General features: G+C 32.5%; 1 protein-coding gene across 1 annotated transcript; it reads left to right on the forward strand.

The window, feature by feature from the left end:
- Positions 1–1,365: 1,365 nt before the first annotated feature.
- On the forward strand, positions 1,366–21,442 carry ANXA1 (annexin A1). Its single transcript, XM_003761631.4, has 13 exons — positions 1,366–1,473; positions 7,186–7,265; positions 7,565–7,673; positions 8,856–8,950; positions 10,362–10,475; positions 10,966–11,056; positions 12,830–12,909; positions 13,124–13,180; positions 14,098–14,191; positions 14,747–14,842; positions 17,188–17,246; positions 19,206–19,328; positions 21,058–21,442. The coding sequence occupies exons 2-13, from the start codon at positions 7,200–7,202 to the stop codon at positions 21,112–21,114; spliced, it is 1,041 nt and encodes a 346-aa protein (XP_003761679.1). The 5' UTR covers positions 1,366–1,473; positions 7,186–7,199; the 3' UTR covers positions 21,115–21,442.
- The last annotated feature ends 1,898 nt before the right edge of the window (positions 21,443–23,340 follow it).

Below are 23,340 nucleotides of genomic sequence, written 5' to 3' on the forward strand. Positions count from 1 at the left end.
AAAATTTTGGCATGAACATACTTGAATTGTCATATAGGCCAACTTTTCTTCCTTAAATCTACTGGCAAAAAAACAAAACAAAAAAGAAAGTGAATAAAGTCTATAAAAAGAACAACACCCCTCCCCCCATATATTCCTAGTTTTTTTTCCTTCTGGGGATGGATTTTATATTAAGCTTCAAATATTGTTAAAATTGTTGAAATTTCAATTGACCATGGGTGGGTGGGGGGAGGGAGATTGAAGGAGATGAAGAGGAGACACTGGACAAATCACTTTCTCTTTTCTAAGCTTCCTACTTATGGTGTGGAAATGACACGAAGAAAATCAATCTGTTAATTGTCTTACTTCTAAGTCAGGATACTGGGTGCCAATAAAACATAAGAGCAATGTTTCTAAAATTGTACTTCAAGGAGCCCTGAAATACCCCAACTATGCATTTGTGTAGATGTGTTCAGTGTACTTTGAGCAATTTGTTAAAAGGCATTGAAGTAGTAATTTCAGAAAATTTTACTATGAGAATTATGGCAAAATTTTATTTCAACTGAAGGAATCTATCAACTACTATGGAAAAGTTTGAAAACCACTGATTTAGAATCTTTCTGCTTTTACCCTAAATCCTTACTCCTAACCTGCCACTTTTAAGGGAGGGTTCCAACAACTTTGTCTTGGTCTTTTGGAAAGTTAAAACCAAGAGGACAGATAAATTGTAAAGACATTAATATACATCCTGCTATGATTAACAGGATTGATTTAGAACTGATAGGCACATTTAGAAGTCATCTAATCCAGGCCTCATATTTCATAAGAAAATAAAGACATGAGACCTAGAGATATGCCCAAACATATTTGAACCTAACTCCGCTGACTCCACATCAAATATTTTCCCCATTGTAGAGACTTACACACCTTCTTTATGTGGACTTCCAGGCCCAACCACAGTTGTTGAATTTTGGAACTGAAGCTTAATAGAACATAAGCAACTAAAAATGGGCTTTTTCCTTTTTTCTCATGGTATCACCAATCTATATTATACTGCTTTATTTATTGTAGTCAAATAATAAATATTTTTGGAATTACATTGTCTCTGAGTTTTCCTCTATAATATTTCGCATTTAGAAATCTTTATTTTTCATGGTCAAAAAGAAATAAAAAGAAAAAAAGTTAAATCACATATCCACTCTTACTAATCTGTTCCCCTTCCTTTTTTTTTTTTTTTTTTTTTTTTTTCCTTTGAGAAGTCAGTTATGAGCTGGCTAGCTTTACTAGCTTGGTTATATTTTGTTTAGGGGGAGGACTTAGTCATATACTCTAGACAAAAGGCAGCCAATCACTGAAGTTTGTACTATAACTCTGGTTGCTAGGTGTGGTCAGTCCTCCCAAATATATAAAAAATTCAAGCTCTGGTTTTGCACTTCCAGCTTGAAACTTTTTCTGAAGGTTCTTTCATTAGCTGTTTGGAAGAGAAAGAAAAAGGTGAGTTTTTATTTCCTTCTTAGCAGCTGTCTGGTTTTTAAAAACTTTCCTAAATCCCCTATCCCCTAAAATTTACTTCTTGGAAGCAGCTAACTCTGGAATTTACAGATGAGGTTGGGTGTGAGTTGCCGTTTTTTTTCTAAAAGTTTTTTTTTTTTTTTGCAAAAGTTTTTATGAAATCATATTCAGATTGTGTTTACTTTTACCGTCTATATATGAATTAAAGAAGAAAACAGAAAAAAATGATAGGGGGCCCCTTTACTTGGCATTTAATTTCTGCTCAGTTACCATGGAAAAGGGTGTTTTTCCTCCCTTTCGCTGCAAGTTATGAGTTTCCATCAAGCTATGCATGCCTTATATGGACAGGAAAGGGAGGGGGAAGGGAACAGGGAGCTTGTGGTTTTCAGTGAGTCGTCTAAAAAAAGAGGAGGCAATTCATGGTTTTGTTTATTGCAACTGGAAGCTAAAAGTTAACTAAGTTTGAATTCACAATTGTGGTCATTAAATTGTTTAATTAAGGTATTTTGAAATTCTTGATTTTGTTTTACTTACAGATAAGCTTATCCGCACTTTTCTTTTACAAGGGTGTGGTCACATTCCTTTTCTAGGTAGTTCCTGTGCTAACCTGTTTCTCAGTTGCTGTATGTCATTACTAGAGGGGAAAGAAAATAGTTGATTTCCTGGGTGGTGTACAGTAATGATGTATATCCTTCGGAAATGGGAGCCTGGGCCTCTAAGGAGTTCCTTGTTCTTGGGACCACTGTCACAGAAGAAATTAATGGGTGGGGCAAGCAGCAAGAAAAGAGTCATTATGGAATTAACTTTCTTATAACTGAATTAGAATTTAGAGGAATTTAAATTATAGTTATTATTATTATTTGCTACCCTTGTGATTGTGGGCAAGTTGTTTAAATGGTCTGTGCCTCAGCTTTCTTATCTTTTCAGAGGCAGCCTGGAATAGTGGTTTAAGAATCAATCTGAGTTGAGATTCTGACTACTACATATTAAGTGTGTGACCCACCCTTCTTAGTGGTGCCAGCAACTCCTTAAGATTCCAAAGCACTAATTTGCATTGGTACTGGGAGTTCCTGGTACTATGGGCTAGTCCCACAAATCCCCTACACAAATCTCTTCCCAGAAAAGAATATTTAAGTTACATGAGCTCTCCTGTGTCTTCGAGTTCAAAATATATGATCTTAATGGAGTTTTGAGATTTAGAAGTACTGGGGCTGCATAACATTGGGGAATATTCATTATCTCAAACTATCCTTCAAAGATTATTGCTAAAATCCTTTTGTGAATGTTAAGTTTATAAACTTTTAGTAATCAAATTTCTAATAGTTAAATACCATGGGCGTAATTAAGCACTTATTTAGTTTAAATTTACAATGCTTATAAAAAGCTTTCTCTACTCTCACTTTTGGGAGATGCATGTTGAAAATAATTTTAATGTGGTAAAATTCTGATTCAGTCATATTCTTAATAGTTTAATTATAGCTTAGCCACAGGTGCTACCTCATTTGAAAGGTGGGGAATTAAAACCTGGTTAAGTTGATATGTAACAGGTAATTTAATGATTTCATTATCTAATCTAATAATGATTTTGCTAAACATTAAAGTGTATATTTATTTAAGAGCTTCTTAAAGAAGAGTTAAGTTGTTAGAAATTTAAATCAAGTGAATGAGTACCTCCCAGCTCCAATTATTTCCTTCAATAAGCATTTATTAAGGCCTACAATAGTGAGATGAGTGATTACATAAGGTTAACATGAGGGCCAACTTGACTTAGTGGAAAGAGGGCTGCAATTAAAGTCAGAAAAACCTGGCCTGACGTCCTTTCTCAGATACAAGCCATCTGTCTGACCATCTCATTTAACTTGCTCACTTCTTTCAGTGTTCCCAAGAAGTAAATTCTAAGACTATATAAGTTAAAGATAAGTTGCTGATTTGCATGGATGAAATTTCCACAAGAGAAGCTTTTGAAAGGAATTAAATTAGAGATTAGAACCATCTTTTTTTCCCTCTTTCCTTCTCTCCTCCCTCTTTTCCTCTTTTTCTTCCTTCTTCTCTTTTTCTGTCTTTATCTCTGTGTATTTCTTGCTCTTTTTTCTTCCCATCTTCTTCCTTTTCCCTTCTCTCTTCTTCTTTCCCTCTCTCCCCCTATTTCCCTTCCTCTTGCTCCTTTTCTCCCTCTCCCTCTTTCCCTTTCTTTTCCTCCTCTCCCCTTCCTCTCCTCTATCCCCTAGGATTGGGGAACAGTACACATAAAGGATAGAGGTATGTCAAGGGAAGGCAAAATTTAGGCAAGAACAATTAGATCAGTTTGACTAGAACATAGGGTATTTGCAGAAAAATAATGTGAAAGAAGTCTTGAAAGAGAGTGGAGCTTGTAATGGTCTTAGAAAGAAAGTCATATTTTCTCCTGGTAACAATTGGAAATCACTGAAGAGTTTTGAAAAGGGGACTGACTTAATCAGACTTGTACTTTGATAAGTTTACTTTGTCAGCTGTTTAACAAGATTTGTGTTTGAAATAAACTGAAACATAGGTAGTATTTTTCTTCCTAAGGACACTAGTCTGAGAATGCAGAAGCCTGAGTTTCAGTTGTGCCACAGGCTAAATAATCCTGTATAAGTACTTTTAGGAAACTTGAGGTCCAAGTGACTTCACTGAAATTATTGTGCATTTCCTTCCCATGAGATTACCTACTTAAAAAAAAAAAAAGTCTTCTCAATTAATACAGTATTTTTTCACTACATCAATTTATTAACAAGCATTAAAATACCTACTATGTTAAGGCAGCTAAGAGGCATAGTAAGTAAATAGTACACACTACTCCTGGAATAAGGAAGACTTGAATTCAGATCTGATCTCACTTAGTCATGTGACCCTGCTCAAATTATTTAAACCTCAGTTTCCTTGTCTGCAAAATAAGATGATAATGGCATCTGCTGCCCAGGATTACTGTGAAGATAAAATGAGATCATATTTATAAAACAAACCTCAATGTGTTGTTACAACTTTTGTTCCTCCTATGTGACAGGAGTTGGACTAAATGCTAATTGGTTTTGGGAGGGATAGAGCAAAATTAAATTAGCTAAGCTGTTTTGTGGTTCCCTATGCAAGAAAAATATGATTCTCCAAAAATATGTGAATGCCATCCACATTTTCAGGGGTAAATCTACCATAGCTTGGTATTTGTAGAAAGGTAGACTGTGTTTCTCATTTGCATAGGTAAACCTGGGAGATTCTTGTAAGCAAGAAATAACAAGACAGAGACTGACAGATTTTTAAATTTATTCCAGAGTCATTTTAAAAACTTGCCATTTACTGAATCAATCTCCAATGAGCATATGCTTTCATTTTTAAATGATTTTTGAATTGCAAGTGGAAATATTTCATGAATGATTGAGTGGCAAAATGCCCTGAGTCCTGGAATTTTGATGGGTTGCTATATTTGAATTATTTTTTAGTCTTGGGCTGTCTTTAGGATGATTCCCTTGTTTCACCAGAAGTTTATCTTCTCAAGCTTAAGTGGCATACTTCCAGTAAGTTGTGAGAGACTGACGGTGCTTAGAAAGAAAATAATTAACGTTAAAAAATATTGAAAAATTTCAAGGTTTGTTACATTCAAGTGAGCTGTGCAGTATTATTAATATGTTTCTTCTAGAATACCTTTATCTCAATTTGTAATTAAAAGGTGTACTTTGTTTATTTGGTTAGCTTAAACGTTGCTTAATAAAACAATTATTTACCTTGTTCAAATATTTCTCCTTGCAAAAACTGAACAAAAGTCTTTCTGGACATGCACATACAGAAACATGGTTAATCTGTAGAAATAGACACATTCTGTAACAGACATCTTAGAATAAGTGGATAGTGATCATTTAGTAACACACATTAAAGAAAAGAGATACTATTACTTCTGTTTATGTGAAGAAGAGACTTCAGACTTTACATTGAAAATTGCCAATCTGGAAAGGTGTTGGCTTATTTTCATAGGAATATTGATGAAGTATAAAGTAGTTTTATTTCCAAGTTATAACAGAAAGTTAAGGTTTTGCCAATTTTGGGTTCAACTTTTGGCTCTGTCATGGTCATTCTGGGAAAGCCACTTGATCTATTAATATCATATGTCTCTGTAAAATAGGAAAAGTGGAAATGATAACTTTTAGTTTTCTTCCAACTTTTAAATCTATTGTCCTTTGACATACTGACTGTAGTGCTCTGGGTAAGGCATTTATCATTTCAGTGCCCCAAACTCTCAAAAGCTGTTATTAATGATGTTAGGAGGGCAAAGGATTCCCTCCCCTCCCTTTCACCAAATCACAACAATCATAAGATATTTTCAAGGCATAAGATACTCTCCATGAATGAATATTGCAGACAACGAAAAATATTTTTTTTATTTTACAAATAAGTCTAAATGTTCAATTTTTAAAAATGTAGTCATTTGATTGTTGTTGTTCTTTGCCTTTGTTCTGTAAGAGGATCATGATATAAAGGAAATGATCCCATGACATTCAAGTGAGTTAGATTTAAATAAGGAAGGGCTATGCAAAGTGAGCAGTTTCATTTTCTCTTAAGAAAATAAAATGCTCAGGTATAGCTACATGGCACAGTGGATGGAGCACCAGCCTTGAAGTCAGGAGGACCTGAGTTCAAATATGTTCTCAGACACTTAACACTTCTAGCTTTGTGACCCTGGGCAAGTCACTTAACCCCAATTGCCTCAGCAAAAAAAACCAAACCAAACCAAAACAAAAACAAACAAACAAACAAACAAAAGTTCCAGAGACAGTTTCTGATCTCAGCCAAAAATAAAAGAGAGAATAAAAAAGAAAGAAAACAAAAAGCATTTCTGCCTTCTTGGAATGTATTTTTGCCTAATTATTATAAATATATAGTATATTTATATATTACATAGGATATTTTGGTATAATATATATATATATATATATATATATACTCCATACATTGTACACAAACATTCATGAATACATATGTAACCACATGCATGTATATACAATATATCTATATGTGTGTATGGGTGTGTGTGTGTGTATGTGTGTGTGTGTGTATAGAGAGAGAAACAGAGAAAGAGAGAGATAGATCTATGTCACTTTAGAATTATACATTGTTGCCTCCAAGGGAATATGTATTTCATAGGTGTACACATAAAATATATGTATGTATACATGTTCATGGAAAGGTGTTTAGGCATGTACATTGTTGCCCTCAAGGGTTGTTTGCACTTATAAAACTTAATTTTCTGACTTCTTCATGAAGGTTAGCTTTCAAGTGTCACTCAGAGTACTTGCTTCTAATTGACCGATTTTCACACCCTCTCTAATTCTACTTATAATTCTCTGCAGGCTTTAAAAGTAGATATTCATGATAATTAGAATGGTGAGTCAATGAAGTATACTGAGTGAGATTCTAAAGGCCTCTGAAAAATGCGCATGAGCTTTGTTTTAGAGATAGTATCAGTTGTTTTTTCTTCTTCAGGTTCTTATCTTTGCCTTCTGTTATAACAACTAACCTCTATAAAAGTTACATGTGATTAGAAAGCTGTGTGGTGTACAGTTTGCCTCAATTACCAATTTCAGTGGGTCCGTGACAAAATAATCCAGGAAAATGAGCATTAAAATGCTTTCTAAGGCTCATTTCCTTCCCCCTTCATTCTAACTTTGACTTTTGTTTTCTTTTCAGCCACTTCTTTAAAAATGGCTATGGTAGCAGAATTCCTCAAACAGGCCTGGTTTATGGAAAATGAAGAACAGAAATATATTGTAAGTATAGATATTAGTGGTTTATTAAGACTGGCATCTTCTGCCATCTTCTGTTCTCTCTCTTCTTTCTAATTTGTGGAAATACAAAATATAATTAGAATGGAAGCTCATTGAAATGAGAGGCTGTCTTGTAGTGTTATATTTGCTTCCCCCTGCCCATAGTGTTTAGTGAAATGGCTTAACCAAAGTACTTATATAGTGAATAGTTAAGAAATGAAATGATGTGCTTATCTTTTAACATTTCATCCAAAGCTGGCTTTTTAGATTAAAAATTCATTTTTTTTCCCTTTTCCCTTTAGGAAACTGTGAAGGGGTCAAAAGGAGGACCAAGGCCAACAGATAATACCTACCCTAGCTTCAATGCATCTTCTGATGTTGCTGCATTGGATAAAGCTCTAACTGTGAAAGGTAATTATGTCATATCATAACGTTTCCCTTTAGAAAAAAGTGTGAATACATAATGTTTAAACAATTGTCTATGAGGGTAGGAATCATCAGGTTTTTCATTCTCAGTGCCCAGCAGCAAGGTGGTCATAAATAAGTATCTGTCTGAATTGAAACAAATGGGGAAAAATTCTACTTACAATTCAAAGTATTTGTAGATGAGAGGAAGTTGCAGTTTATTAATAGTTAGGAGATGCTTTATTTTTTTTTTAATCAGTGATTTCAGATTTGTAAAATTACAGGTTCTAAAGTTGGAGGGGATGCCATTTTCTTAAGGAACAGCATGAGAAAGAATAACATTACTCTTCTTTTCTACCTGTTATCTAATTTAAGTTCGGAGTAGAGATCCAACGAATCAGGATTGAAATTTCTTTTCCTTGTTCTCTAGCTACAGCTTTGTCTGAGAATTATAAATTTGAGAAGAGAGAAAGGGAGAGTGAGAAGGGAGTGCCATTTCCCCCCATCCTTACTAATAAGAAAGAGATTGCTTGACATAAAGAACTGGCCTCCAAGCTTTGAAAACCTAGGTTTGAATTCTGCCTCTTATAAATATATGCTTATGTGATCTCCTCAACAAGTCACTTAATATATCAGGGTTCTAGACAGCATTTTGATACTATAAGTTGAAGAGAGAGAGAGCCAATCTGCATTAGTAGAGGAAATTTCCTCACCAGGGCATTTCATGTACCTATGAAATCACAAGTCCAGTCTCTATTCTCTATCTTTGCTCTTCTAACAGGCAGAATGGATGAAATTTTTCTGTTGACTCTAGAAAGTTATTCCCATAGCATGCCTTCAAGATTAAAAAAAATAATTTTGAAGCTATCTATTATTTAACCTACTCCTTTGATAAATAGAGTTGGAAATTCAGTTCTATGGATTTTTGGAAGTAAATGTTAAGCTAAAACACAATATAAAAATAGTTCATATTTTCTTGAGCATAATTTAAACTCACAAATCTCAGTGGGTGAATTGACTGCACAAGGCAATCTAATTCATTTTTTAATGTTTAGCAGAGCTTTTTATCAGGGGAAGACATAATAGATTGATTATCTGCCATTTTGACATTATAGTAAATAAAACCTAACTAAAAACATCAAAAATAAGAACATAATTTTGAGAGTGTGATTTTCCATTAATATTTAGGGGTAGATGAAGCAACCATCATTGATATCTTAACAAAGAGAAGCAATGCTCAACGTCAACAGATCAAAGCAGCATATCAGCAGGCCAAAGGAAAGGTAAGCTTCAACTTTTTAAAAACATTTTTCTTGAATTTAAGATTTGAATTTTAGCCCTGTTTGAGAAATTCTGAAATAACAAGACACAATGGAAAGAGAACTATTTATGATATGAGAGGATCCTACTTCTGCTACTTACTGCCTGCATTACCTTGGACAATAAACTAAATATGTCTAGGTCTCAGTTTCCTCATCTATAAATTGGTGTGGTTGGGCTAAATGCCTTTTGAAGTTATCTGTAACAAATTAAGCACATTCAATTTCAAACACAATCTTAGGTAAGAAGAAATATTAGCCTTCAGTGACCATAATTTAATTTACATTCAAGTTTGAAAGCAAAGACTAGAGAAACCATTTATGACTTCTTTCCCCAGCCAGAATCTGGTTTGTAATAAATGAAGAGGTTAAATTAAAAAAAAAAAAAAGTACTTTATACCAACATTGTTTGAAAGGTACTACTATTTGAACTGAAGGCAGGAAGGTAGAGTTCAAATCTACCTTAGCTATTTACTAGTTGTGGGACTCTAGGCAAGTCACTAAATCCTATTCGTCCCATCTATAAAATGAACTGGAGAATGAAATGGCAAACCAGTCTAGTATCTTTGCCAATAAAATACCAAATGGGATCATAAAGAATTGGACACAACTTAAAGGTGAAGGAACAACATCTGAACCAGAAGGAATAGTTTGTTTAATATTCATGATGTCCCAAAAGTCTTAGTGCAGCTTTAAGCTTTAATAACACCAGAAATATAAATGTTACAAATCTATAAAAATATAAATTAAAAGTTTATTTTAATACTTATCCATATATAGTTTTATACATTTTGAATCATAAGTTCTTATTTTTAATTTTAACAAAACAGTGCACTCTGTGTTACACTGTAGGGATTTCTGGATGACACTTTTTAAGAGTAGTGGATCAGTTGAAGCAGTCCTCTTGCTTAATCACATAAGTTATTTGATCTATTTCCACGAGCACTTTTCTTTTATATCAAAACCATCATGTATGCATCAGGACTTCATTTTTTTGGGGCAATGTTAAAGTTAAGGTTACAAGTGTATTTTTTTTTAAGTCTCATCTTTTTTTTTTTTTTTTTTTTTTAAGTATCATCTGATAAAAGTAATTGCCAAGTTCAGAAGTCAACTAAAATGATTTAGATAGCATAGGTTGGTGATCATGGTAAACTTTATCAAGAAGCATATCACTATTTAAACATTGAAATAATCAACTTCTTAAATATTTTAACTCCTTTAGAATGTCCGTTACAATTGCTTGTGATGTAGGCCATGCTTGTGAAGGATGACTTTGTCTTTGTTGCAGTAGGCTTCCCCTAAGCTTATCCTAGTAAAAGCCTTGACATTATTAAATGTGCTTCTTAACAACTAACATTACTGTTCTCTTCTATAGTCTCTGGAGGATGCTCTGAAGAAAGGTCTTACAGGGCACCTGGAAGATGTTGCTGTGGCTCTGTTGAAAACTCCAGCCCAGTATGATGCTGAGCAGTTGAGGGGTGCTATGAAGGTAATTTATTATTGCAAAATATCTACTTGATGTGCTCACTAGTCAGATCTCCTTATGGCCAGTCCCATAGGACTTAATGCACATACTGTGACTATCAGTAATTCGATCAACAGACATTTGATAAGTGTTTATTACGTGCCAGGCACTATGTTAAATGCTGGGTATACAAAGGAAGAAAAAAACATGGTCCTTGCCCTTAGGGAAATCACGTCTTTAACAGTACAAATTGAAAATAATGATTAAAACTCATTATTATGAAATAATGGAAGAAATCCAGCCACACAAGTCAGATACTAATAAATGAAATTGTACAGTTGGTCTTAGAGAGTATATTTAATTATAATGCCTATCTATTTAAATGCTTTCTCATTAAGGTTTCTCTCACAGCGGGGGGGAGGGAGGATAGAGTTAAAACTAATATACTTCTGGACTTTCAAAATAAAGTGTTATTTTCATTTTAATAACACCATTTTTCTTATATTTTGTGCAGGGTCTGGGAACCGATGAAGACACCTTAATTGAAATTCTTACATCAAGAAATAACAAGGAAATCAGAGAAATCAATAGAGTATACAGAGAAGGTAGGTCAACAGTGGCTTTTACAAACATAATGAGATAGATGAGGAGAATATTATGTTTCCTAAAAGTTTAAATTGGTTAAGCAACAGGGCACCAGGATAGGCAAATTGAGAAAAACAAAAAAATACATTTTTTACAACCAAAATCTGCAACTCAATGAAATCAAAACTGATGATGAATAATTGGTCATTAAATAATATTCAGAGAAGAAATGTACCAAATATATGTTTCTAACAGTTGGATATTTGAAGTCTACTCTATTCCAAGTGTTTTGAGACTGGTTTCTGAAGAAGAGCTTTTTCTTTGAAAAGAGCCTGAAAATGGTTCATCTTTCCTTTCTCCTTTACAAAATCATAAGACAGCAGGTTATAACTGACATTATTGTTAATTTTGGCTTTTCCTACATCTGTAGGGTTGACCAAGAGCAACAGAAATAATTGTTTAGCTACTTAAAGGCTCTAAGAACAGAGATGTTTCTTTTTTTTAATTTTTAATTTTATCTTACTATATTCTGTTAATGATATGCTAAGTACTGTACAGAACAGAGTTGTAATGAGGCATTCTCTGGCAGTGCTTTATATTGTTCAACATCTTTTTTCTCTCAGCCTTATAAGCAATGCACAGCAGTCTAAACACTACACTTACCATAGCACTCTTGAGTGGCACATCTTGAAGGAAATAGAATAAATTACTCCTTTAATAATAGGCTTATAGTATAATTTAATAAAGGAAGTTTAAAACTTTGTGTTTTGAGATTTTATGTGAAACCAAAGCCCTTGGACCTTTTGGAGCTCAACAAATAAGGCATCCTTTGCTAGGAAGTTTAAAAACTTACTTGAGCCATTTAAGCTTTTGGAATTTCATGAAACACTTCAACAACAATAACAATAGCTAACATTTATATGGCACTTTAAAGTTCATAAATCACACTGTGTATATTATCTCATTTGACCTTACAACAAGTTTCTGAGTTAGGTGCTATTGTTATCTCCAATTTATAAATGAGGAAATTGAGACTCATAGAGGCTAATGGAATTGTAGAGGATCACACAGTTAGTAACTGTCTGAAGTAGGATGTGAACTTTTATCCTAACATTTTGTTCTTTGGGCACTTGAAAATAATTTGAATCCATATTTATGTACACATATATTTTATTATCACTACTTGATCATAATCCAAGGGCAGGACCAATATCACATTTATTTTTGTATCTCATCTAGTACCAAATGTTGCACATAATAAAGATTTTCTTTCAATGAATAAATAATGGTATCAGTAAGGAACAGAAAAAAAATTATTATTCAGCTGTTCAAAAATGGAAAAAAAAAATCTATCTCGTTTCCATTAAAATTCCACATTTTCTTACATTTTGTAACCTCTATGTATTTTCTAGCTTCATATAGCTTTTAGTGTTTCTTTTTATATGTTTTTAATGTAACCTAAAACAATGAATACAAACTGAGTTTTATCCTAGCATCTCACTTTATAATAGGAAAATATCTCTTTTTCTTTCTCACTTTGCCTGTGTAGGTTTCAGAAACACATATAATGCTTAATGAATTATTCATTTAAAGGAAATCTATATAGTTTTTTCTCCTAGCAATGTAAACAAGCCCCTGAATGTTTCTGATGGTGATGAAGCAATGTGGCACTCCCTCAATTACTGCTGAGGGATGATACAAAGGCATACTTACTTTGATTCTACTATTATGTGGAGAAAGATATGTTTTTTCTTAAAGAACAAATTCTTTTACTTTTCAATCCTTTAATATAGAACTTAAGAGAGATCTGGCCAAAGATATCACCTCAGATACATCTGGAGATTTTCAGAAGGCTTTGCTTTCTTTGGCTAAGGTATGTGATTTATTTAAGTAACTTTATTTAATGTCACTTTTTGAAAAATATAATTTTGAGATTTTTCAAGAAATTTATCTTATTTCCTTTGTGAGTGCTTTGAAGACTTTTATAAAAAAAATGTTATAAAAATGCTTTAGGTTATGCTGGTGAAAATAAGTTTTAAGAGAAGAATAATAAAATTTTTCTCTCCCCAACCCCCTCTCCCCACCAGGGTGACCGAAGTGAGGAGACTGGTGTGAATGATGATCTAGCTGATAATGATGCCAGGGTAAGGACGTGCTTATCGCTGTGAATTTTCTTTTCTAATGTCCTGCAGTTGCTGTAGCTACCTTTTCTGATTAGAATTTTCTTTATGTATGAATGTTGCCTTGTGACTTTCTTTTGTAAGTCAATAATTGACTAACAATAAAGATTAACTAAAACTTGATGCTTTTTTCCCCATCTTTATTCTTTCTGTATTTTGAATAAAGAAGGAATTAATGAGGGAAAAAAGGTTAAACACTTACTGCATCTGAGGCCCTGCGCTAATCATTATTAATAGAAATACAAGCAAGCAAGTCCTATCTTCTGCATTTTAATAGTGAAAACAGCATACACACACACACACACACACACACACACACATATATGTAGAATTGAAAAGGCAAACTCAAAAAGTAGTGTAATCCTGAGATTGTTCAAGATAAAGTGGAAGGTCTTTTCAATATTCAGTGTGTTTTTATAGTAAATAAATAAGGCAATGAAAGTAGGCATTTATTTTGTTCTTTATATTAGTTTATAAAATATTTAACTTTAGAATATTCTTAATCAGAAAGATTTTTATTGGTCACATAATGTTGGCTTTATGTTGTTTCAAATTTATTGATACCTGTGATAGGAGATGTGTATTTAAGGAGGAGAGATTAGTGAAACCAGAGATAGGGGCTGTTCTGAATTAGCAGTAACAATGATGTCCTTTTGTTGCTATCAATTAAAGGATATTCTTCTGTAGCTCTTAACAATAAGTATAGGTACACAGTAGTTACTCAACAGTTATTTATTAACTAATTCCTCTGGAAGAATACCATACTTTCTACTTCTCCAAGTGAGTAAAAATCCAATTTCTGGTTTGGATTGTGTTTGTCTGAAATTTTCATGTGGACACATTTAAGGAGGATTTACTGTTTATTTTCTACTTTCCAATAGGCCTTATATGAGGCAGGAGAGAGAAGAAAAGGAACCGATGTGAACGTGTTCAATACTATTCTTACCACAAGAAGCTTCCCTCATCTTCGCCGTGGTAAGTGGAAGACATTGATTTTTTTTTTTTTTTTTGGAGGGGATGGGATAAGACATGGGATATATTCATTTTTAGAGTTGTATACAGAAAAAAAAATAAACTTCCCTGGAAACAGAGTAGCCATATTGAAAAATATAAATTATGAAGCTTGTGCCATCTTGCAAATGAAATCCTTAAATGACTTCCTAGTTCATTTTTATTCTCAACTGAAAGGAAATAAATTATTTTCAAAATTCTTTCTATATTTCATGGGACTCCAAGTATGGAGTTTTCTTTCCCATGAATTTTCTGACTATTTAAAAAATATGTAGCATTTTTAAAAGCACAAATTAATCCATTTTATAATGTGGATTTGCAGTAAGGATTTAGGGTCATAAGTAAGTGAAAGGGAACTATCTGTATTGTTCTGAAAAGTTAATAAGATGCCTTATGATCTGAATTCCCTCAAGCCTAAATCCTGCCTGTTCCAAGGGATTGTTACTTTTCTTGACCATAAGTTTGGCTCTGGGAGTGAGGAGATAGAACATTAAGCTTGATTTAATTTTTTCTCTTTAGTGTTTCAGAAATATACCAAATACAGCCAACATGACATGAACAAGGTATTGGACCTGGAACTGAAAGGTGATATCGAGAACTGCTTAACTGCTATTGGTATGTGACTGCAGTTGAAATAAGCTATAATTTGAAGTCTGAAAATATTTTTCTTTCTACATAGAAATTATCTTTTTATTGTATTTAGGGTGTGCTTGAGTTAATGTGGCCTACATTCTTGGTAAAGAATTTTCCTCTTTTTCTCTGACAAGAAATGCCTTTATAAGAATTCCAATATTGCCTTCTTATCTAGTTTAGGGTGGACAATTAGATCGAGGAGGGGGAAATGCTTCAGTTCAATCAGTTAGCAATTATTTAGCTCCTACTATGTGCTGGGGACTGGGAATATCACCACAAAAGTGAGACAGTCTTTGTTCTCAAGAGTTTGAACTTTACCAAAGCATATAGCATGATCACAGATAGTATTTGAATGATACATACAAAAAAATTACATAGTGATTTGTGGAGATAGTATATTAATGGTCTGGGAATCAGGTGGATTTTTGTAACGCTACAGAATTTCTTCCCATTTAAGAAAGGACAGGTTCTGGAGAAAACAGTGGATGCTTAAATCTTGACATCATCTCGGTAAAAGGATGTTTGTATATACTTTAAATCATAGAATCTCAGAGTTTAAGGTAATCTTAGAGTAAATAATCCAACCAGTAAATAATAGTAACTAGCATTTACATAGATTTGAAAAGATATTTAGAGATATCAACTCATTTAATTTTCACAATAATCTTGGGTGTTATCATCCCCATTGCACAGATGAGCAAACTGAAGGAGAAAGAAATTGCATAACTTGCTAGAGGTCACCTAAATGATCCTGAGGGAGGATTCAAACTCAGCTCTTCATTATACCATTTAGACTCCTTCACTAGTTAATATCCCTGACTGATGTTCACCTGATTTTCACTTTTAAGCTATTGATGATAGACAACTACTAATTTATAAGGCAATACATTCCATTGGACAGAAACACTTTCATACTTTGTGATTTACGATTCATCTTTCTGAATCTACTACCCAACTGATTTTACTTCTACTAACTACGATCTATTTAATCTCTTTTTTAGATGACAACTCCTCTTCTATTTGAAGTTAGGGATCATGTCCTCCTTAAATTTTGCTTTTTTACACATTCTAGGCACCTTTGACTGTTCTTCCTATTGCATTATTTCAATACCTTTTTTGTAGATATGTTCTCAATTTTCAATGTCCTTCTAACAGGACACCTAGAACTGAATGAACACTGTATTACCTATGTAATCTGGTGATCAGTGAAATTTATTATTCCCTTGTTTTGGAAGTAATCTTTCTAACAATATAGCTTTTCACCTTTTATTTATTTATTTAATTATCTTTTTTTATATATTATATTCACTCATATCGAGTTTATTGTTTACCTTCCATTCCCCACCATGTACTTTCTTTCCATTTCCAATTTTTGTACAGTTGAGATTTTTATCCTTATGTTATTTTTCATATTTATCACTAAATATTGTGTTGTTTGTTTGTTCCTCATGTTTTTCAATGCTCTTGGTTTTCTCCAGCTAGAACAAATGAACTTGGTTCAGCTAGGTGCTAAAAAAAATCTTTAAAACCGACTGATTTCCCCTTTAAGGAAAGTAAGCATTTTCATTGTGGTACAAAAAGGAATGAAGGAGTTTCAAAAAAGCATATTTTGAAGTATCATAACAAACAAATTAAAACAAAAACATGCCCAGAAATAACATTAAAGCTCTACACCAGAGATGGATTTTCCTCCTTCTTCCTCATCATTGAGGAGTTTCAATTGGAGTTAGTTTTATTTGCTGCATCATGTTTCTTACCTGCCCAATAAAAGTCATGCCACAGATTTCTTCACATGTCTGTAAGAAGACAGGGCAGTTTTGTCTCCATATACTGCAGTGGGTGTAGTACTACACAAAGCTTCACAACAAAAAGCCACATAGGCCATCTGACTGATCATTTATCAATGAGCAAATATTTTTAATGCATTTGTAGTGTGCTAGGCATTGTATTAAGTCCTAGGGATGTAAGAAAAAGGAAAAGTGGACCCTGTTCTCACAGAGAAGGATAATATATATAAAAGTAAGTAAATATAAAATATGAGAAGTAGATAGAAGGAAGCCTTTGAGGAATGCTATAGTACTCTTTCTATATATAACAGGTTGGATTAAATCACTGCTGAGATCCTTTTAAATTCCAAGTCTATCATCCTATAAGTCAATATATGTGAAAAGGCAGATCCTCATTTATTATCACCCCATAATTTCAGCATCAATTTTTTTCTGTGATAAGAATACCAGCTATCCAATACTCATTATCATATGTTCATTCACTCATTCTCTTCCTCTCTCTTTCTACCTCTCTTCTTTCCCTCTTTCCCTCTCTCACAGTGAAATGTGCTACAAGCAAACCGACTTTCTTCGCTGAGAAGCTTCACAAAGCCATGAAGGTACAGTTTATCTAAAGTACTTTTTCTTGGGGAAGTCTCACTATTTACAAGTAAGAAATGATATGTCTGTACTAGCTGGGAGAAAAATAGATTTAATTGAGCAGTTTTCATTGGGCTGAAACAGTGCCTTCAATGATGAAGAGAAACTTATTTCATATTTTCAAAGAGCTATAATTGGATTTGACATGTTTGAGGTTATTTTTGAGCATACACTTGAATTTATAATTAAAACACTTTAAAGAGAACCTTTGGTTTACTTTGAACATTGCATAAAATCCAAATGCACATGAAAATTATGACACTTTATTCTTCTTCTTGGCCCTTGGTGTTTAACTAGAACCATTGAGGCTATTTGGAAACTGCTTATTTTTCAAATTAATGAAAAATCAGGCTTCTGATTTTCCTATGATTAAATTTCATCTTTTTTTATTATTATTTCTACTATTCACAAAGCAGTGGTTGAATTTAAGAAGCACAGAGAGCAACAAATATTTTAACCTTTGCTTTGATTTTAATAGAGATTATTTCCAGAATTCTTTAAAAATTATTTCTGGTGAGAAATAGAGAGAGAGAGAAAGGAAGGGAGGGGAAGAGGGAGTGGGGGAGAAAAGGTACTTTGACTTAGGTGATTTTGGCTGGACTAATAACTTCAGAATATTCATTATATTTGTTTTGTATTGATCTATTCTATTAATTACCAGGAGCCACCAGTGGAATTGAAATCTGTGAATGTTTAACAGATATTCAGTTGTTAAATTTCCATTCATTTTCCCCTCTCCTCCCATGAAAGAAATAGAAGGGAAAAACACTTTGAAATTATTTCTATGTTTTATTATATAATAATTGGATCAGAAAAAATAAATACACATTTTTCACCATAATTTTTATAACTAGTGGGGATAAAATAATTATATTTGTTTCCATTGGGATTTCTGCCTCAAAACATAATTTTCCGCATTTTGTACAATTCTCCTCACAAGGATTGTTGACTTCACACATCATCCTTTTATAGTATAAAAAAAGTTGTATTTTTTCTTCATTTCTAAAGCTTGTTAATCAGAAAACAGAATGCAAAATGACAGGTATACATATTTATTTATTTGTATCCATTCATGGATATAAACATGCACATTATATGTATATTAGTTTATACATATTCATATGTATTCTCAGTTTTTTTAAAATAGGAAAACATGAAGGAAAATAGTGAATAATAGAAGTGATCATGAGCCAACTACCATTTACCCCATGATAATAAGTATTCATTATTCATTATTTCCAAAATGAGGTGATTGGACTAAATTAGTGTTTCACAAACTTATTGGTCTCAGTATTCTTAAAAATTATTGTGGACCCTCCAAAGAGCTATATCATATATATATGAGTGCTATATCTATCATTGTTGAACAAATTAGAATAAAAATGTATTAATATTATTATTAATATATTTTTGACCTCACAGACTCCCAAAAGGATTGAGAGTTCCCTATGGATTTCTAGATAATACATTGAGAGCCACTGGGCTAGATGATTTCCAAGTTAAAACCAAACAAACTTAAAAAAAAATCTTAAATAGATTAAAAATATGTTTTATACTTCAAATCATCATTTCCTTTTTTATTCTGAAGCCCGGCACTGTATGAAGGAATTGCTTCTTAGAAAATATTCATGGATTCACATAATTTAAGGGTTATAAGGGAACTTGGAAAAGAGAGATATATTCAAGGTCACCACTAGCATCAAACATAAAATCTGAACTTTTCTCTTCCAAGCCCCAAGATTACCACTCTATTATGCTACATATTATTATTATTTATTGTGCTACATGTATGCATACGCATACACAACACAATACCATACATTCTTTAAGAAATGAAATGATAGAGATGTGTATCAAGGACAATTTTGTGAGAATGTCATATGAATGAGTTAACAGTAACAGTTATTTGTTTTGAATAGGGTGCTGGAACTCGTCATAAGGATCTTATCAGGATCATGGTTTCTCGTTCTGAAGTTGACATGAATGAGATCAAGGCATACTATCAAAAGATGTATGGCATTTCTCTGTGTCAAGCCATCCTGGTATGTTTTGTTTCTTGTTACAACATTATATGATAATCAAGACTTCTTTTTGTAGTTTAATGTATTATTTCTTCCAAGGAGAGAGGCAAATATTCTGCCTAAGGATTGCGATTTTCATTCATTTGCTGTTTGGAAAACTGCTTTTTTTTTTTTTTTTTCAATTTAATGGAAAACTAGGCTGATTTTCATTCTGGGAAGAAATATTTCAGGTCCTTAATGATTTTTTGGACTGAGGCTCATTTAAGAAACTGCAATTTTAATTATAGTTTTCAGGAAGGAATGATATAATTTTTTCATAATTTTTTCTTTGGCCAATGTTAGCCTTTGAGTTAGGAGATCTTTGATCTTAAGTTAAAGTAAGAAGACTCTTTAAAACATCTACATCTTAATCCTTCATTTTGAAAAAAAAATTAGAAAAAGATAAACTAAATTATCATACATCTTTTTAGTGGTGCAATGAGAACTAAAACTCAAAGCTACAGATATTGAGCAAACATTCCTTTCCACTGAACCACTCTGTCTCAAATAAAATTAAAGAACAAATAATAATTGAATTTGGTGTAAAACCCTTTTTGCTATTCAATGATTTCTCAATATTATAATCAATTCCTTTTAACTATAAAGAGAACTTATGGATTTAGCAGTGTATTGTTGGTTATCTGTTCAGTTTGAACTATACTTCAAATAGCATGCTTTGGAGCCTTAATTTGGGGAAATAGCATTTGGATCTAAAAATGAATTCATTTACTAAGCATTTGCCAATGAATGATTAAAGTATGTTTCAATTTGCAATCTTAAAGGGGATATAAAGGAGATATAATTATAATTTCTTTTAATTTATATAACTAGGATGTTTCAAGAATAAATGAATGAGAATTATATTTATAGATGAATTCTATTAAACTTAAAAAAACCCCTTAATACTAAATTACAGAAAGTATTCTCAAAAACTGAGAGAGAAAACATCTTACCAAACTCACACTTGTACTATTTTATATTTGAGGGAAAATTAAAACAAAGAAAGAGGATTATGGACCAAAGAAAGAGGACTCTATAAAATGTAAATAAAAATATACTAAGATATAAAAATAATTATCAATAAAACCAACAGGAAAAAAATCCCTATAGCAATTATTTATAAAGTCATTCACTATGGCCAAGTTGTATTTTGACCGGAGATCCAAAGATAATTCAATATTAGGGAACATAATTAATCATGAATATAATTACATATTAAAGGCCCTCTCAAAAATCTAAAACTACATGATTTTATCAATAGATGCACAGAAAAAGGAATATGAGAGAATAAATTTCAGAGCTCCTTAAAATAACATTATTTTAATTCAAGGTATGTTTTTAATTAGGTGACAAAGATCTATCTAGTAGAAAGGAGTGGCCAAAAAACTGTATCTAGAACTGTTTCTAATGAGTTATTATGAGCCAGTCTAACATGTGATATGGTTAGCTTGATATCATGTTACATCTAGTCATAATACATGGCTTTCTATTCCATCATATGATAGTATTGCAAAACATTATCTATTTCAGTCACTTTAAACTCTGAATCCAGTTAGTTTTGCTCATTCTAGGAAATAAGCAATTAAAATGATTTGTTGCATGCCTTTGTTAAGAGTATTTAAAATGAAATATCTTATAATTATTGATGAACTCAAAGAATTGATCATAGTTTTCAAGTTACATGAATATTTTTTTTTCCTTAAATCTACAGGATGAAACCAAGGGAGATTATGAAAAAATTCTGGTTGCCCTGTGTGGAGGAAATTAACTGGTGTTCATTCTGATATACTCCAGCTTTATCATTAGAAGATATTATCACATTTGTACCTTGTATTTACAATATATAGCATAGATTCAAAGAAAGAAGTTTTTTTTTATTTGTTTGTTTTTAAAGCTTGGATTATCATTCAGTCATCTGCTTTCTGGAAAACATTCTTTTTTTTTATCTCAATACTGTATAATATTGCTGATTTAAAAAAAAATATTTATCCAAAAACCATGTACCCAAAATGTGTACATTTAACAACATTAAAAGGTACAACTTTTGCCTAAGGACTTTATATAACATGGAAAATAAAGGAAATATGTAAAAATGATTGCTGTGTCAGTGGCTCCTTTATGCTGTTTTAAATTTTGCACCAAATATGAATAGATTTATACAGCTATTAATTGAAGGCATTGGACATAAATCTAAATTTCAGTGCTTTAAGGGAATAGACATTGTTATTTTGCATTCTTAGATTGGATAGAATTGGCTTATACTTTAGAAAACAACCACTCAGATTTTAGTATTCTGTAGTAACTCCATACTAGGTAAACTGTTTCCATCTAACAAATTTGTTCATTTTATAAGTATTATAAACACTGTACAATCAAATCTATTTCAGAAATTAGTGCCAAAGTAAAAAAAAAAGTGAGGAAAATCTTATTTTTAAATTAGAAAACTATACAAATATAATGAGTTTTTTTATTTAATAAATTTATTTTTCACACAGAAAATAAGACTAAACCAACTACATACACACTATGGACCTGCAAAATACCAAGAGAAATTGAGACTAATATATATTGATGCAAGCTTATCTTCTTGTGAAGGAAGAGTGTGTGGTATAACCTTAAAACAGTGCCATATTAATAATATCCATCAATTTGATCGGATTTTTCTTGTATCTCTCAGTGTCTAATATAATGCCAGGTAGATACTAAATGCCTGTTGACTCATAGAACCAATAGTAGCTGTCTTCCTAAAGGTAGAATAGGCTACCAATTCCATAAACTACACACTCCATTAAGATTGTCTTTAAGAAGAAAAACTATTTGGATTATGACAAAAGTGGAGATGGGTCTGAGGCATGTACCCAGAACACAGATCTGAAAGGATGTTGCCATTTATGAGTAAGAGAGCTTTGAAATTTTTCCTCAGTCTGAAAGAAGCTATGGGTGTTTAAGATTAATGGAAGGCATAGATTTTTGATTTCTCCAAAGAAGAGATCAACAGTAGTGAACCTTGGGAAATGTAAAACATTTTTCTTTGAACCTGAGCAGAATGAGAAGATATAGGGGATATTTTCTATCGTATTCCAGGAAGCTCCTCCTTTCCTCATGAACATAGGGAAAACTCCACTTCTTATCAGCCTCCTTGTAGATAAGTGGCTATAAGCTGAGACCAAAATTATTTGCATTTTCTGACTTGATTTTCTAACATTTAGGATTCCTGATGCAGCATTTAGCATATCTTTTAGGACAGTAGAAACTATCAATTTATACTCATTATTGTTTTCCTTATTCTTCCCCACTTTCCTTTCTGAGCAAATCTAAACTGAGAGACAGCACTCACATTCACCATATTCAGGGGCAGAGAAGTTTTTTGAAATATTTTTAACTTGAATGAAAGACAAGTTTTGCTTTGGTAATTGCTTTCTATGAATAGGTGACTCATATAAGTTTTTCTCTAGCAAGTCAGACAGGGAAGAAGAGCTAGAGATGCCAGTTTAGAAAAATGGAGAGAACAATTTCTTGAAGCATGGAGTGTGTTTAGTTAAATAGAGAGCAAAACAAGTCAGAATTGGCAGAGACTGAAATGAATCAAGAGATTAACAGGCTGAAGAGACTCAATGAGTGCTATTAATGTGATGAGGTCTTTGTTGTTCTGTCATTTTAATTATGTTTGACTCTTCATGATACCAATTTGGGGTTTTCTTGGTAAATATACTTGAATGAATATCCAGAATATTTTGTAGATGAGGAAACTGAGCCCACCAGGTTAAGGGACTTGCTCAGGATCCCACAGATAGTGTCTGAGACAGAATTGAAGCTCAGGAAGATGTCTTCCTGACTTTAGACCCAGCAGTCCATGTACTATAGTGCCACCTAGTTGCTCTGATGAGGTCTTAGGTAGCATTAACAATTTGCAAATTGAGATTAGTTTTTGAACATGTTTTCAACTAATGATTGCTCAATATTCTAGTCAAGTACTCTTTGTCTTTGCTGTTTT

The sequence above is a fragment of the Sarcophilus harrisii genome, chromosome 1, assembly GCF_902635505.1.
Source record: "Sarcophilus harrisii chromosome 1, mSarHar1.11, whole genome shotgun sequence".
Taxonomy (NCBI): domain Eukaryota; kingdom Metazoa; phylum Chordata; class Mammalia; order Dasyuromorphia; family Dasyuridae; genus Sarcophilus; species Sarcophilus harrisii.